Below are 16,969 nucleotides of genomic sequence, written 5' to 3' on the forward strand. Positions count from 1 at the left end.
GAGCATGGTTTTCCCCCCCTCCTCGGAGCATTCACTACTCTGCACATCCTATAGGAAGGATCCTTCCTCCTTGTCTCCTAATTCAAGTCCTTAAGGGTAAGGGCATGATTGAATCATCCCTATATTGTCAACACATGCACAGAACCTAGAAGGCCCCAAGACCTTGATGAGCAATCAATAACCATGAAGTTAGGGACTACAGAGTACATAAAGAAGGGGTCAGAAGGAGCCACCAGTCCAGGGAGAAGTGCCAACTTCTCGGAAGATACTCACTTTGGCCTTGGAGGCTGATCAAGACTGGCTAGGCAAAGGTCCCTAGGAATGTCCCTGGTTCAGTCTTTGATATCAGTATACGTGTGTGTGTGTGTGTGTGTGTGTGTGTGTGCACGCCTGAATGGTGGGCCTTCAAAGTTAAGAGCCTACAAAGACAGCAATCAGCCATCACAGTGAAAATAGGTCTCAGGAAGCAGCAAAGAACTTCAGAATGAAGAAGCCTTATATGCAGGCTAAAACAGTTTTCACTGAGGTCTCTGGGCCTTGAAAAGTTCTGGGCTTATTATTAAATCCTGAAGATTCATCCCCGAAGAGACTTTAGCTAAGTTATGAAAGATACTAGGAGAATTTTATCTACAAATAAAGACTATATGCAGCCTTTGCATACTAAAGTACACAATTACAAGACAGACTTCTGCCTATCAAACACATATATGTATATGTACATACGTATATGTATGTATATTTATGCAGTCTCATTCACACGTTCCTTGGAGCGCCTTCTGTAATTATATTAATTATAATTGTCCAAGGGAGGAAATAAGAGATATCTTTTTAAATGAAACAAAAAGATAACTTGGATCTTTTTTTCCATTTTTAAATATCAAGACTATATCCCCAGCGATATCCCCAGTCCAGAGTTCATAAGGTTACGTGATGGGACCCACTTTGCCTGGCTGCAACTCCCAGGGACAAAACTTTTAACTGAATGAACCTTTAGGTAAGGTTCTACGGTATAGGACACCACAAATATCCTGGCCCTTCACTTGCTTGACTCAAAGAAAAGTAACGCGGGCTTCTTGCCTTTAGACTTTGCCAGGCATTTAAAAATGTAAGATAAGATGTTATTAGTGAGCTGCCTAGGAGACACCAAAAGGTTGAGCGCGGATAATGGACAGCCTCGAGTTTCACAGCAGATCCTCCTGGCGCAGGGCAGGAGGCCAGCGCGCCCGCTCACCGGCCCCTGGGCTGGCAGCAGGCGGCGCGCCCGCAAAAAGGGAGGCAGGTACCCGGGCGCACTGCGCGCAGAACCGGGTTGCAGGGAGAACATGCGGCGGCTGTCAGAAGAAGGCCAGCATCCTCCCTGGTCTGGGCAGGCGCCTGGGCCTTTGCCACTACTACGTGGCTGGGCTACCCACCGAGAGGTCACCGCAGGAGGCAGAGGCGCGGCTATGCCCGCAGGGTCTCCCAGGACGCGTTTCACCCGGCGCGGCGCGGGGGCGCGGAAGCCCAGGGCGGCGCCCCCGCATCCCCACCCCGCCCAGGCAGCCCATCCGCGTGGTCACCGGCCACGAGCAGCGGCCCCAGGGCTTGAGGGGGGGAGGAGGATGCGGCGTTACTGGGTTCCAGCTCCGCCGCCCGGGCGATCCGGGAGATAAAAGTTTGCAGCCTGCAGCTCGTCTGCAGTGCGAGTCACATCCGCCGCGCCACCTCCTGCAGCAGCCGCGCTCAGGGAAGGAAGGGACAAATTAAAAATTAAAAAAGACAATAAAATAACTGTTGAAGCCGGTAGGCCCCGAAGCCGGCCGCTCTGCCTCTGGGCGTGCAGGCACACAGGAGAACCGCATCCCGCACCCACTCCCGCCCAGTCTCGGCGCCCGGCCTGGACCGGCCCCGCAGCACCCTCCGCACTGACCGATAACCTCCTGGAGCTCGTACGCGTCCCTGCAGATGGGCCAGCCGACCGCCTGAGCTGCCGGGGCCGGGGCTGGAGCCGCAGCTGGAGCCGGGGCCGGGGCTGCGGGCGCCGCCGGGGCCGGGGCCGGGGCCGGTGCTGATGTCGCGGCCGCCGGAGCCGCCGCCGCGGCTGTCACCGGGGCCGCCTGCTGGGGAAGCTGGACGTGCACGGGCGAGCCGCTCGGCTCCGCCATGATGCTGCGGGAGGAGAGTGAGGGGACGCGCCGGCCGGCGGACGACCTTCCACTTGAAACTTCCCTAGCCTCGTCGCCCACACCTCTCGACCGGCGCACGCCCTCCCCGTCCGCCGCAGCCGCCGCCGCCGCCGCCGCCGGAGCCTGCCACGAGGGGAGGGAGCCCGAGGCCGAGCCGGGCGGAGGGAGGAGGCTGCGCCGCGGAGGCGGGGACGGGAGGAGGCGGCGGCCGCCGCGCCCGCCGCGCGCCCCGATCCTCGCGCGCGCGGTGCTCTCAGCGCTGGGGGGAACCGCCGCCCCCTCCCGCCCTGCTTGCCGCCAGGGAAGTTTCCACGCGCTCGGAGCCTGGCGGCTTCAGGGGTGCTTTCGGGGATCGCCAGGCTCCCTTCCTATCCAGCCGCGCCTCCGCCCTAGACAATCGCACTCTCCAGAAGAAGCCCCCCTGGGACTCCGAGGGCGGGGTCGTTGAACGGCTGCCAGATTCTCTGCCTGCTAACTCTCCCCGAGCTAAAGAACCTGGAGTTCTTTTACAAGTTAGCGAGTGAGACACCTACACGGCGTCGGTTTTGTAGGACGCCGGTTAAAAAATAACCCAACTTGTAACTTTCCGGTGCTTTACCTGGTAGGAGCCCTTTCGCACCTTGCCTAATGTAATCGCTGTGCTGCTCTGAAATGAAACTGGACTCCATAAATCCCTGACTTTCTCTCTTGTTCAAAGTCACTTGGATCCCAGGAAGGTGATGTCTGTCAGGGGCAGTGAAGTTACAAGTAGTGGAGAGGAGAAAGGAGGGTATGCATGCAAAAAGGTTCTTGATTCTACCAACTCCCTACCCCCACAGCACCTTTTATGAGCTTAAAAACATGCTCAGTGGTAAAGTGCCAGCCTAATACACTTAAAGTCCTTGGTTCGATACCAAGCACAAATGAATACATAAACGGCCACATTAACCCTTTAAGATCCTAAGGTCAGACAGCAAGTTTCTTTGATAGAACACAATGAACATGCTGGGGCATAAATTAACTGCAATGGAAAGTTTTAAATAAATGCTGCTTTTTCAACACTCCCCGAATTACCTCATCTTTAAAATAGCTGTGGCAAAACCAGAGATCTTTCTAATTGCAGGTGTCACTTTTGAATGTTCGACTCTCATCCCTCACAGAGGTGACCACTATTAAAAGACTCTTGCCTCAGGCTGGAATGGTACTGTGACTCAATAGGCATATTGGTTCTGTGGCTGACACTAGGCTGGTTGGTTCTCACCATACAGCCAAGCTTGAGAAAGAACAAAGCACACGGGGAAGCCATGAAGCTCTTGAAGAGATAAAAACCTCCTTAAACTCTTTAAAAGATAATTCAGAATAGAAACGTAGGAGAAAAACCAGTTGTTCAGCAAAAACAGTGATGGTAACTGTTTACTTAACCCCTTAGGACACTATGGGATAGATTGGACAAATTAGCAACTAGCATGACTTGCTCGATGAGCTATAATTTATGCTGAACTAAGAATGTGTACTTCCTTTTGTGCAGCTAAACTATTTTTAAAAAGGCCTGTATATTTATTTTAATTTCTGTCAAGAAATAGACTACTCCTTCATAAACAAACTCTAGGCCTCTGATGAACAGGGGGCCTCTGTATCCCAAGTCACTGGTTCCCTCTCCATGAAGCTGCTCCCATTCTAACCAAAGAACTTTTAAGGGCTGCTTCTAAAGGTAAATAGAAAAGATTAAACAAGCATTCCTCCGCGTTGTCATAAGAAGTTATATCTTGACTTTCGATCATGAAATGGGATTGTAAAGGTCAGGAAAAGCCTTTAAGACATGGTAGGAAAACATGATTCACAGATTCGAGGCAAACCCAGACCACTTGGTTTCCCACAAAGAACAACTGTTCCTTACTCAGAGGCCAGATAGCTGTCCCCAGCCGACCACTTTCTAAATGACTACCAGGGAAGCCACTTGTAAGAATCCTCATGAGCTCAAGGCTGTTAGTATCTTTGAACCAAAGACTGGGTTTCAACATAAGACTGGGGGCTCCAAAATTCTGGCCAGGAAAGGAACCTTTTAAAAAACGAAATCACTTTGGGGATTTAGCTCAGTGGCAGAGCGCTTGCCTAGCAACCGCAAGGCCCTGGGTTCGGTCCCCAGCTCCGAAAAAAAGAAAAAACAAAACAAAACAAAACAAAACAAAAACGAAATCACCTTCACCCCTCAGCATGAAACATGGCTGAAGTTCCCAGGGTATAGAGTGAGGCAGATATAAAGAGGAAGCATGGACCCTTCCTATCTCCTCTTGGTGTTTTCAAGTCTCTGAATGAAAGGATCCTGTGTGTATGGAACTAAGTCTTGTCTGTAGTTTAATGGCCTCCTTGACCAGAAATGCAATGTGAACATAGCGAATTTCCAGGAAAACATGAATGCCTCTTAAACATATACATCTCCAAGTGTTAAGTGCAACCACTAGGCTCTCTTGGTTATGGATGGAAACATTAAGTCGCAGATTCCGTCCCAGGCTTTCCTATCACTTACAAAAGCAAATGCCCTCTTCTTTGTACATAAGACAGATGAGACAGGCCCTTGGCACCAGATGTTCCTCCATAAGCCGAGTTACCTGTGGAAGGCATGGTTTTCAGATATTCTTCCTTACGCAGTTACCTGTGGAAGGGTGGGTTCACCATGCACTCTTGCATGCTGTCACTCTAGCAACCATCAGGAATGCTACTGGAGGAGGCAGACACCTAGTTTGTGGTGAGGAACAGTTGTTCTTCGTGGGAAATTAAATGATCTGTGCCTGATTCAAGCCTGTGATTGGTCTCCGCCACCCCATGTCTGTCTCAGATGTCCCCTAAACTCCCTTGGTATTCATAATCCCAGTTTGAGGGCTGAAAGTAAAATTACAAAGTCATCTGATAAAATATGGTTCATATTTATTCGATAGATTTTTTTTCCCATTTCCCTTAAAGGTTCCAGTGAGGAGGGTGGGAACAGCTTTTGGAGAGAAGAGCGATGCCTCTGTGTCTAAAGAGATCCTTGCTCATAAAATGAAGGTCTCTCTAAAAGAGACCTGAGAGAAGGCAAGCAGGGTGGTACACACCTGTAATCCTGGCACTTGGGTGGCTAAGGCTGAACAGGTCACCTCGTGGGAAGCCAGCCTGGATTATAGAAGGGAGAACTTGTTTCTAAAAGGAAAGAAATACCCAAAGCCCATGTGCTTCTACCTGTGCATGCCCTCCCTACCTCTCTCCACAAACTGTGTGCATGGGCATGTCAGTGTGCGTAGTGTTGGGAACCAAATCCAGGGGATTCCTGCTCCATAACAGCCGCTTATACTCCCAGCCCCGACTGAGGAAACGAGAAGGAAATAGCTATAGAAGAGAAATCAAGTTTTCACAGGACACATAATTTCCTAACTCCCATATTTGGACTTTCTAGCAAGGAATACATTTCTACCATCATACGCTATCTAGTCTACGGCATTTTGTTTCTGAAGTGTAAGCAGGTCAAGGAGTTCTGGTCTTGACTCACTACTCACCTGTAACATCCTTGCTATGATTATCAAAACTATCTCCAGACATTGTCCCACTGCTTATGCAAACTAAGAACACACATACCACAGTGTTTATCTGTTTGCAAATGGTATCTATAAATTCATCTATTGATAAGAGAGGATGGATAATCTCAGGCCCAAGAAGAAGATAAGTGACTACCTGAGTCTCGGGTCCCTCTTTGTAGAGTCAGCCTAGTTAAAGCTTCTATGTGACCTTTTTGGGGTATGATTTGTATAATGACTGACATATAGTAGATACTTAGGAAAAAATATTACCACCGTTACAATCATATCTCCCAAGATTCTAGTAACGTCTGTAGGGTTTAAATAGATACTTTGATTGATGATTATGACAGAGGTAAGTTCCCAAGGGACAAAACTTTTTGTTACTTTCATGTTAGTGGGTACCTAGGCCAAAAATGACATCTGGCATACAGGACGTTCAGTAAATATTAGGTAAGTGACAGGGACTCTTTCCATTTCTTTTATTTAATATTATTTTATTTGCGGTAATGAGGATCAAGCCTAAGGCCCTGCATGTGCGAGGCCAGTGCTGCACCACTCTTCGGCTCTGGACCACTTTTGAAGGCCAGGTATTGCCCAGCCATGGGTGAGCACAGCCACTCCAGCCGCCTAGGCAAGAGGACAAGAACTGGAGGCCTGCGGTGGCTACACAAAGCCCCTGCTTCCAAAATCTCCTTGTAAGCGTCAGAATGAGTCCATGTCCATGAAGGTTCAGATGAGAATCCCGGCGGCGGAAAAGCTGACTGCAAAGCCATGGCCATAATCAAGTTAGGGAAGTGTTGGCGTGAGCTAAGCCACTACTGAAGCAAGCAAGCAACAAGGAGGGCAGATGACATATGAGGCCATCCTGGGCTATATAGGGAGAACTTTAAAAGTCAAACTGTCCCCGGTACATTCGAAAAACAACACATTACACAACACATTTTACATAACATTTTAGTAATATGTCCGATAATCAAGACAATGCAATTTACATAACACTTTAGGAATACATAATCAAGAGCTCTCTCATCACGAGAGACAACCTCTTTGCCCATGGCTAACATATAATTTAGCCTTATGAGTCTTGTGACTTTCTAGGACTCCAGGACCCTGTCCGTTTCCTCAGCCTCCTCTGGCTTCCTCCTTCCTCTTTTCCTCTCAGAGGAAATCACTACAGGACTGACATTGAACCAGCTGCCCGTTAACTGGGCTGGCTTCAGGAGGGTGTGCAAGTGGAGACAACCACCTTCAGAACCACCACTGTACCAAAGCCCAGACTTTTCAGACTCGTTTCCAGTATTTATTAATTTATTTATTTATTTATTTATCGTGGTAAAGTTTGAATCAGTACGTTGATCTTGTGCTCTGTCTCTGAGTTGTATTTCTAGACATTTGGTATCATTTTAAATAGAAAAATAAAAAAAACTACATTATTAAAAAACAAACATAGTATCTTAGTGAATCCCCAGGTATCAATGTTCACCCGTCCCTTTTCATGAGTGTGTGACTATATGTGAACTATACAAGTGCACACCTGTAATCCCAGGACTTGTGGGGCTGAATCAAGAGGCAAGCCTGGGCTATACAGTGAGACCGGTCACAGAATAAATAAATAAATAATAGATAGATAGATAGATAGATAGATAGATAGATAGATAGATAGATAAATGCAAACAAGTTACTGAAGCCTTTTAACTGTGAAGGCCAAGCTGCCTTGCCCTTAAAGTAGAGACAGAAATGTGATGTGCTTCCCATGGGCTGCCTGCTGCTGACTCTGACAGGAAGTCCAGAGCAGGCAATATTTGACTTCCAGGTATAACACAGGATAATGGTAAGGTGTCAGAATACTTGCTTCCTAATAATAACTGCAAAGAGGTGTAAGCCTACTTTAACCTGATTTATTACAAAGACGTTGCCCTTTCAATTTATCTCACGTAATTTATGAAAATTAATGTGGCTATAGCTTCAAGGCATATGCTCTTGCTTATCTTCCAAAGAGCTCTCGATATCAACTTTCTATTGGTTTTTATCTTATACACGAAATTGCTCAGGTGGCAATTAATGCCTCCTCATTAATCCCAGAAGTTTCCGAGCATAATTTAGGTTCTAGAATAGCAAGCTCCCTAAAAGCCCCGTCAGCTCTACCCATTGGCAAGGGCATTTGTAGTTGACTAAGGCACAAGGACGAGACATAAATATTACTTTTGTGATGTCGTTTACCTAATGCCTCATCGTCCTAGCAGAATAACCTCAGAATGTAATTGGGAGAGATTCGATTGCTCAGTGCTGTCTCCAGGAAGAAGCAGCTCATGCATTAGGTATGAAATAATGCTTTCTGAAGCTATGTTGTTCACTTTCTCATCTTTAGAATCTTCCAAATGCTGAAGACGTCCCAAGGCCTTTACTTCATCTCCATTCAAAAATACTTAAACACACACACACACACACACACACACACACACACACACTTGTCAACCTTGATTGAACATTTGTCTGCCTTTACATCTCATGCTTTTCTGCAAGGATCTCAGCTGGTCATTGTATAAAGTGAGGACCTGACCACTCCAAGGTATGGTTGAAAAACAGGTTTTCATTGTCTATATGAGGGAGAATACAACCAGAGGCACCTACCTGGAAGAATCCAGAGCAAGGAGAGAAAGTAGTAAGCGAAATGTGGCCAGCAGAGTAAACAGGGGCATGACAGGAGAGAAATGGGGAATGCGGGAGAGGAAGAAGAAAGAGGGAAAGCAAAGAGAAGAGGGGGACCAAGGGAGGGACCAAGAGAAGAGGCCAAGAGAGGGGTCCAAAGAAGAGACCAAGAGAGGGGACCAAGAGAGGGAACCAAGGGAGAGACCAAGAGAAGAGACCAACAGAGGGACCAGAGAGGAACCAAGAGTGGGAACAGAGAGGGACCAAGAGAGGGGACCAAGGGAGGGACCAAGAGAGGAGACCAACAGAGGGACCAGAGAGGAACCAAGAGTGGGAACAGAGAGGGACTAAGAGAGGAGACCAAGACAATGCATAGCTGGAATGACCCGGTTATACTCTACTAAGAAGCTGGGGAAAGGGAAACCCTTGAGCTGAAGAAGTTTAAGGTAGGGGGAGGGTGAGAATAGCCAGTATGCGAGCATGGATTCCAATACACTTGCAAAGCTGAGAGAGCCCGCAGGCCAGCATGTGCTTTGGTATGCTAATAGACACTGTATTTCTTTTGGACCTGACAATCAAGAGACAGGCAGCCTGGGTTACCTCTAGGCTAAGGATTGAACTCCCTTATAAGAAGGGAGATAAGGTAAAACACAATTTAGTTGAACAATGCCCTTCTGACAAGAAATGCTTGTCTTTGGTGCAGTGCTCGGGACTGAGCCCAGAGCGTCGTACTCTAGGCAAGCACTCTTCCACTGAGTTATATTCTCTACTGCTCATTCAGTACTTTTAAGAACTGTGGAAATATGAGTGATTGCCATGGGTCACTAGAAGACAAGGCCGTCTCACCCTTAAGGATTAAATGAGTGTTGGATAGGGTTGTACAAATTTTTAATCCCAGAATTCTGTGAATTTGAGGACAGCCTGGCCTGCTCAGTGAGTTCCAGGCCAGCCAGAGCTACATAGTGAGGCCCTGTGTCAAAACCAAAACAAAAGAATTAAACAAGTCAATACAGTTCCCTTTACTCATTGTCAGGATTTCTGGAAACATAGTTACCGCTATAAGGCTATTAAAATATCCAAATAACTCTTAAATTTAAAAAAAATAATCAAAACCATAAGTCACATATCCATTTGGAAAAATGTGTCCAGGACTAAATAAATGCCAGGTATGTGTATAATATAAAACACAACAGAAAGTGACTTCTAGAGATAATTTTTTGGAAAAGAAATAAAAACCTTCACCTATCTTCCTGGCACTTGAGGTGCCTCTAAGATCAAGGCAGGTCTCAACGGCATAGCCAAACCCTGTATCGGAGAATAATATGAGTAGACAGGCTGCCGATCCAAATAGATAATTGCTTTTACTATTGACTGACAAAAGCTTCTTCAAAAAAAAAAAAAGTCTTGCATATGTGCATGGGTGGGGGTTGGGGGGAGACCAAAAGAAGGCAGGTCAAATTCTCTGAATCTGGAGTGATAGGCCATCGTGAGCTGCTTGACATGGACCTGAGAACCGAATTCAGGTCCTCTGGAAGGCATGTACACTCTTTTTTTAAGATTTATTTATTTATTATATGTGAGTACACTGTCGCTGTCTTCAGACACACCAGAAGAGGGCATCAGATCTCATTACAGATGGTTGTGAACCATCATGAGGTTGCTGAGAATTGAACTCAGGACCTCTGGAAGAGCAGTCAGTGCTTTTAACCACCGAGCTATCTCTCCAGTCCAGGCATGGATACTCTTAAATTCTGAGCCATCTCTCCAGCTAGGAGTTTTTTGTCTGGAGGTTTTTGTTTTGTTGTTTTTAAACAATAAATTGTATCCTTCTAATGAAAAAGTCAGTATGTCCAAGAGAAAATTGCAGGAATAGCAAGAAAATAAAAGCAAGGGCCAGGGTCACTTCTCCAGGGTACACGAGAGAGCCTGGGCTGTGTTTCTTTCTGGACTGCAAAACATCTTTTTAAAAATTGAAACTGGGGCAGGGTTGACAGCAGGTAAGGCAGCTGGACACACGTCAAGAGCTATGAGCATTTGACATTAAGCTTGTAGGAGAGGACAGCAGAAATGACATTGGAGAATGGAAAGAATTCTGATGGAAGGGGGTTGAGAGCCAGGGGCCAGGCCTACATCAAGGGAGCGGGAGCCATCCAGGTGCATGCGCATATGTCTACACAGTGAGAGCAGTGGGACCCAAATCATGCCAAAGATGCTGGCTCAGCACCATGGAGTGTCATGCCAGAAAGCCAGTCTAATAATGCCAGGTCCTCACATTGTTCCAAGAGAAGCCAACAAATGATTCTACGTGAATCTTTCCAGTTTTCAAATTGCTCAACTTCATAAAGTGCTGTACAAAATCTGATACTGTATATCCATATATGGTTTAAAAATATTATTAAATACAGTCTTTGAATAAACACATATTTAGTGGAATACAGATTAGATTGGCAAACTCTAAATCCAGTTGTTAGCTCCAGAGAAGAAAGGATTGGGGAAGAGAGAAGAGAGGCACCCAAGGGCTTTCTGTTACGTCTGTGATGCTTTATGACTTTAATAAAAGTCTGTAATAAGCATGGCAACACGAAAGCATTGTTAGACTCTGTAGCAGGCTTGTGAGTTCTTATTGCGTTATTGTCCATGTATATTTGAAATATCTTACAATTAAAAAACAGTAACAGTTTGCAGGCCAAGTGAAACACTGGCATCTACATCATTTTACTGAAGGCCATTCCCAGCCTTTGAGTAGCATACTGACACAGCCACGGGACTCATGCAAAGTCAGACCAGAGTGAATAATAGTTTGGATGCTACCAAATCATGACCCATGGGATCTAAGTGGTCTGCAGCCTGTATAGGCATCGAAATCACGTGTTCAGCTTGCTAAAAAAGAAATATTTCCTCTATGTCAACTGTCCACAAAGTTACTTGTTTGTTCATAGTCCTAATTCTTCAGGAAAAGGAGATGTTTGGACCCATGAATTGGAAGCCAGTCTAAACAATATAGAAATCCCATCTCAAAAAACAAAGCAGTAAGGGAACATGGAGGATGTATATAGCCCAGTGACAGAGCACTTACTACCACTGTATGAGCCTCTGGCCTCTGCAGTAGCACTGCAGAAGACAAATAGAACCCTCACAACTGATTCTCTACGTAGAAATTAGATGTTGTTTGTTTTGTTTTGTTGTTCTTTTGTTTTCTGCTTTCTTTGAGACAGGGTTTCTCTGGGTTAGCCCAGGCTGTCATGGACTTCACTCTGTAGACCAGGCTGGCCTTGAACTCGCAGAAATCCACCTGCCTCTGCCTTTCAAGTGCTGGGATTAAAAGTGTACATCGTCGGGGTTGGGGGTTTAGCTCAGTGGTAGAGTGCTTGCCTAGCAAGCACAAGGCCCTGGGTTCGGTCCCCAGCTCCGGAAAAAAAAAAGTGTACATCGTCACTGTTCAGCTTGCAATTAGGTATTTTATATGTTTGTGGTATACCAGAGTGTAAAACATGACAGCCCAAAGAACCCTACTTTGACACAGAAAAGCCACACTAGCAAACTAAGGATAGCCCATCAGGGCAGCAACTTTCAAAGACTGCTCAGGATGACTTTCCTAAGACAAACAGAAGGGTTGATACCTACAGCAAAATAACAAATGAGGCAAAAGAAGTCTTTTTGAACTAAGAAATAGGATATTTGAACTAAGAGATAAGAGATACTTTATCTGGGCTTCTTTTCTCTCTTTCCTCTTTTTTTTTTTTTGCTTATATATTTATTTTTCTAATTTTGTGGGTTATTTGTTTGTTTGTTTGGATGGTTGGTTTTCTTTTTTTTTTAATTATAGGACTCACACAACACTTCTTTGGTAAAATAACAACAATAACAAAAACAACAAAACAATAATAGTAATAATAATAAACGATTGCTAACACAAAATACCATTTTAAAGAACTTATGTATATTAAACTCATTTAATCTTCACAGTAACTCCCTTAAGGATCAAGAGCACTGGAGTCCCAGTATCAGCTGATCGACAGGGTGTGGGTGACCTTCCACTGTTCTTGTGGCAATTTGTCTGGAAGTCTTCTCCTCCACTGGGACCTCAACTGCTGGCTCATCTCTCTTCTAACAGGACTAAGTGGGAGTGATGTATTCACGCCCTAACCCAGTCCACCATGTCAGCCGTAGGCGTGGTCAGGATCAGAGTGTGAGGCCCTTTCCAGCATGGTTCCAGAGCCTTGTAGTCATGTCTCTTAATCCAGACTTCTTCTCCTGAGAGATGAATGCTGGCCCACTGTCAGACCCAAGCAGGGCAGTCAAATCATGCCTGGGTATGATGTCTTCCAGAAACGTCTTTGCCACTACATTGGCAGTCTCCTTTGTAGAGTATTCTTCTACCCATCCTGAAAAAGCCAGTTCAGGCTACAGAGAGAAGCCCTGTCTTTAAAAAGGAGGAGTGGATAAGAAAAGAAACACAAGTCCCCAGACAATGAAGGAACAGGAACTTTGTAAACCAAGGAATATTAAGAAGGCAATTAAGAAACAAGAAATGCAGTGAGGGGGAAGATGTGGAGGTCAGAACCCTCATGTGTTGCAGGTAGGGTGGGATGTAAAGGTGGGGTGTAAATGGTGTGATGGCAGTGGAGATGGCTGGCAGTATAGCTAAAAGCTAACCTCGGAAGTACAAACTTCTGCTCAATGGTAGGTGTATGCTAAAAGAATTGCAAACAGAAACTGTGCTGCAGGATATTCTGCTCATTAAGGTCCACTACAGTAGTCACAAGAATCTTCAAATGTATGTTGTGATTGTCTAGAAAGCCAAGGATACGTTTTACAGAGTGTGGTATTGTGAAGTGGGAGGGGTGCCTCAGTGGCCCCATGCTAAGGCATCCCTTCCCCCTGAGGTACCAGCCACAGGATGGGTCTAGTATAAAATAGAGTTTATTTAGGGCATGAGAAGGGGAGCTGAGAGGGAGTAGAGGCAGACAGAGGGGACAGAGAAGGACAGAGAGAAGGAGAGGGAGAGAAAGAGAAGAGGAGAGGTCCTTCAGGAACACATGAGAGGAGCGGGGTAGGAAGGGAAGGGAGGAAGAAAGAGGTCAGGGAGAGAAGAGAGTCGGGGAGAGAGAAAGGGCAGAGACCGTTGGTTTTTTCAAGAAAGGATTTCTTTCTCTGGCTGCCCTGGAACTTTGTAGACCAGACTGGCCATGAACTCACAGAAATCCACCTGCCTCTGCCTCCCAGGTACTGGAATTAAAGGCATGTGCATTACTGCCTGACTTGGTATTATGTTTTTATAGGATTTGGGTGTGTGTGTCTGTGTGTATGTGTTTCTTGTGCTTTGTCGTATAACCTTTTTTATGTTTGTTTCGATCTACTACAATTTTTCTTATCCATTTTATATTTATTACTAAATATAGTAATATATGATATTAACATATTACTACTACTACTTTTAGGTGCCTGTTTATTACCATGGAGATAGATTTTACATAGGTGGGAAGGTAGGGAGGATCTGGGGATCTGGGAAGAGTCAAGGGAGGGCAAATAGTTGTCTGAATACATTGTATATAAAAAAAAATCTATTTTCAGCATGGGCAAGAACTGACTGCTCTTCCAGAGATCCTGAGTTCAATTCCTAGCAACCACATGGTGGCTCACAACCATCTATCGGAGGAATCGTATACCTTTTTCTGGCATGTGGATGTATACACAGCAGAACACTCATGCATTAAATAAATAAAATTTTTTAAAAAATTAAAAATCTGGGGCTGGGGATTTAGCTCAGTGGTAGAGCGCTTACCTAGGAAGCGCAGGGCCCTGGGTTCGGTCCCCAGCTCCGAAAAAAAAAAAAAGAACCAAAAAAAAAAAATTAAAAATCTATTTTCAATTTTAAAATGCCATAATAAAACTCTTTCCTCTCTCTCTCTCTCTCTCTCTCTCTCTCTCTCTCTCTCTCTCTCTCTCTCTCTCCCACACACACACACACACACACACACACACACACACACACATCAAAACCTAGAGGAACATATGGCTTTGTTTCATCCATCCCTTTATCCTTTTGTCCCTCTGTTTCCGCCTCTCTCATTTTCAGCATCCTCTACTAGAGGAGTACATTTATTAAAATCAATGAACTTGCATGATATTTGCATCAGACAAAGTGAAAATCCTCTCATCAAGGATATAATATATAATATATATTAATTATAATCCTCTCACCAAATATTGTCACAGCGAGACGTAGCTAACATCCCACCCTAGTAGTTTCAGACTGTGTACCTCTGACAATAGCAGCCTTTCTTTAGGCGACCGCCAACCAGTCAACCGTGGTGGTTCTTCCCATTGCCTGTCTTTACTCAAGTCCCAGCGAGCACCCTGAAGGTGAGGAACATAGTATGACCTGGGAGAAAATGTGGAACAGATGTAAGAATGTGGGAACGAGGAGTGAGGACATAAAATCAACCAGACACTTTATTACTGAGATCACTAAGGAGAGATTTCTTAAGTGGTTACTTAAGGGTTCTTTGGAAAGTAGGTTGGTTGGTGTTCTGCTGGGGCAAACATGTGAAGAAGAAAAACCTTCTGGTGGTGGGCTGCAGCTTCTTGTGACTTCCAAGGACTCAGGCTGATTGGATGCAAGGCACATGGAGGACATGATGGTTGAAGGGCATAAATAGGACTCTACAGAATGACAGGGTCAGAGCTTGGCTCACTGGAACAGAAATCCCCTTTACTATTGCTGCACACGGGTCTGAGAAAGATGCTAATGGTATATTTAGTTGGCTGGCAGAAACATGGCTTATAAAAATGATCAGTAGTCTGAGGATGCAGCTTAGTCATAGAGTAAGTGTTTAGCATAGACAAAGCCATGATTTTAACTTTGAGCACACACACACACACACACACACACACACACACACACACACACACACACACACACTCCTTCACTACCACCAAAACCAACAACAAAACCATACTTATTCATGCTCTTTGGTGATTCTAGATATATAACTTCCCCCAATGCCTTGAGAAGTGGACTTGCAGGGGGAAACCCAGTTCTTTTGTGATTTGAATGTGAAATACTCTTACAGGTTTGAATTCTAAGACCAAGTTTGAATATTTGGTCCCCAATGTGGTTGTGTTGTTTGGGAAGGTTGTGGAACCTTTAGGAGGTAGAGCCCCCCTGGAGGAACTGAGTCACTGAGGTTAAGTCTTGAGACCTTATAGCTAGGTCTCACTGTCTCTCACTGTATCCTGATTACAGATGTGAAGTTGTCAGTCAGTTTCCTCCCTGTGCTACCATGCATCTCGTACCTGCTGCCACATCTGCTCCACTAGGATGGACGATGTCTCTGGAAGTTGCTTTTGTCGGAGTTTATTTTTTTGTTTTTTGTTTTTTTTGTTTTGTTTTGTTTTTTTAGATTTATTTATTTCATATATATGAGTACACTGTTGCTGTCTTCAGACACACCAGAAGAGGGCATTGGCTCACATTACAAATAGTTGTGAGTCACCATGTAGTTGCTGGAAAATGAACTCAGGACCTCTGGAAGAGCAGCCAGTGCTTTTAACTTGCTAAGCCATCTCTCTAACCCTTGTCGGAGTATTTTATCAAAGCAATGAGAAGGTAACTATAAAATGTTCCAGGATTGCTCTCTTTTGTGGACTCTATCTTACTACGAAATTGCTGTCACTGATTTAGAAAACTGAAAAACCATGGCATCCTGAGGTGAAGGAGTCTAGGCATTGGCACTTAATTACCAATGGTAAGGCGGATGCCATTAACAGATAATGGATAGCAGGAGAAACAAACAAAAGACAAAGCAATGACAATCAGAACATCCTGACTGTTTCAGATGCTTGACTTGGCAGGTAAATTATGGTTTTCTTAAAAGTGAAACTAATATGAAACCTAAAAAATTCCTACCAATGGGAACTATTTGCAGCAGAAAAAAGTAAAAATTAATGGATAAAATTTAACCCAAAAGATAAGAATGAGGAACTGTTGTACTTTGACCAATTTTAAGCCTTTAGCCTGTTTGTAGGTCCAGAACCCACTAAATGTAAGGGGACACTGACTTCCCTTGAGGAAGGCCTCAGATATGTGCTATTGAAATGTAGGATTATTTATTTTTCCATCTTTTCCCAAAGGAAACTATAACTCTCTGCCAGGTGCTTCAGAGAAAATGAAATAATCAGACGTGTGCTGATTAGGTATTAGTTCTGAACTGGCATTGATCTCAGGATACCTGAAATGGCCAGAGTGGCCTTGCAGGCAGAGTAGGGATTATGGCAGTGGGTGATCAATGGAGTATTAGCTGAGGTGTAACTAACAGTGAGTGGAGATCCCATCCTATGGTCACCTCCCAGCTTCCGACGCGTCAGCAGCTGGCAGACTCCCAAGAGCTGTGGCGTGTCAATCATTCTGGTGGCGAAGCCCGGTGGAAGCCGGTAGAGCTGCCTCTGCCTAGGAACCTAGAGTATAGCTGGGTGGGGCAGCACTAACCCTGGGAAAATGAGTAAAGAAATGAAGAAAAGAAAAATAGTTGACCACGGACCACCAAGTTACCACGTAACCAGAATCGTGTGCTGTAAGCTAGGTGCTAGCTGATGCAACGAGCCAAAAGCTGGACATTGACA

The 16,969-nt window shown here is 45.1% G+C and overlaps 1 protein-coding gene across 2 annotated transcripts in view; it reads right to left on the reverse strand.

The window, feature by feature from the left end:
- The window catches only part of Stk39 (serine threonine kinase 39), a 266,876-nt gene extending 262,898 nt beyond the window's left edge, over window positions 1-3,978 (reverse strand). Inside the window, exon 1 of one of the 2 annotated variants that reach the window (XR_010064688.1) lies at window positions 1,910-3,978. Coding sequence is in view for 1 of the 2 variants with exons in the window: in NM_019362.1 (NP_062235.1) it covers window positions 1,910-2,144 (235 nt within the window). In the remaining variant the exon portion in view is untranslated. 2 annotated transcript variants of the gene reach the window in all.
- Window positions 3,979-16,969: the final 12,991 nt, after the last annotated feature.

The sequence above is a fragment of the Rattus norvegicus genome, chromosome 3 (assembly GCF_036323735.1).
Source record: "Rattus norvegicus strain BN/NHsdMcwi chromosome 3, GRCr8, whole genome shotgun sequence".
NCBI lineage: Eukaryota > Metazoa > Chordata > Mammalia > Rodentia > Muridae > Rattus > Rattus norvegicus.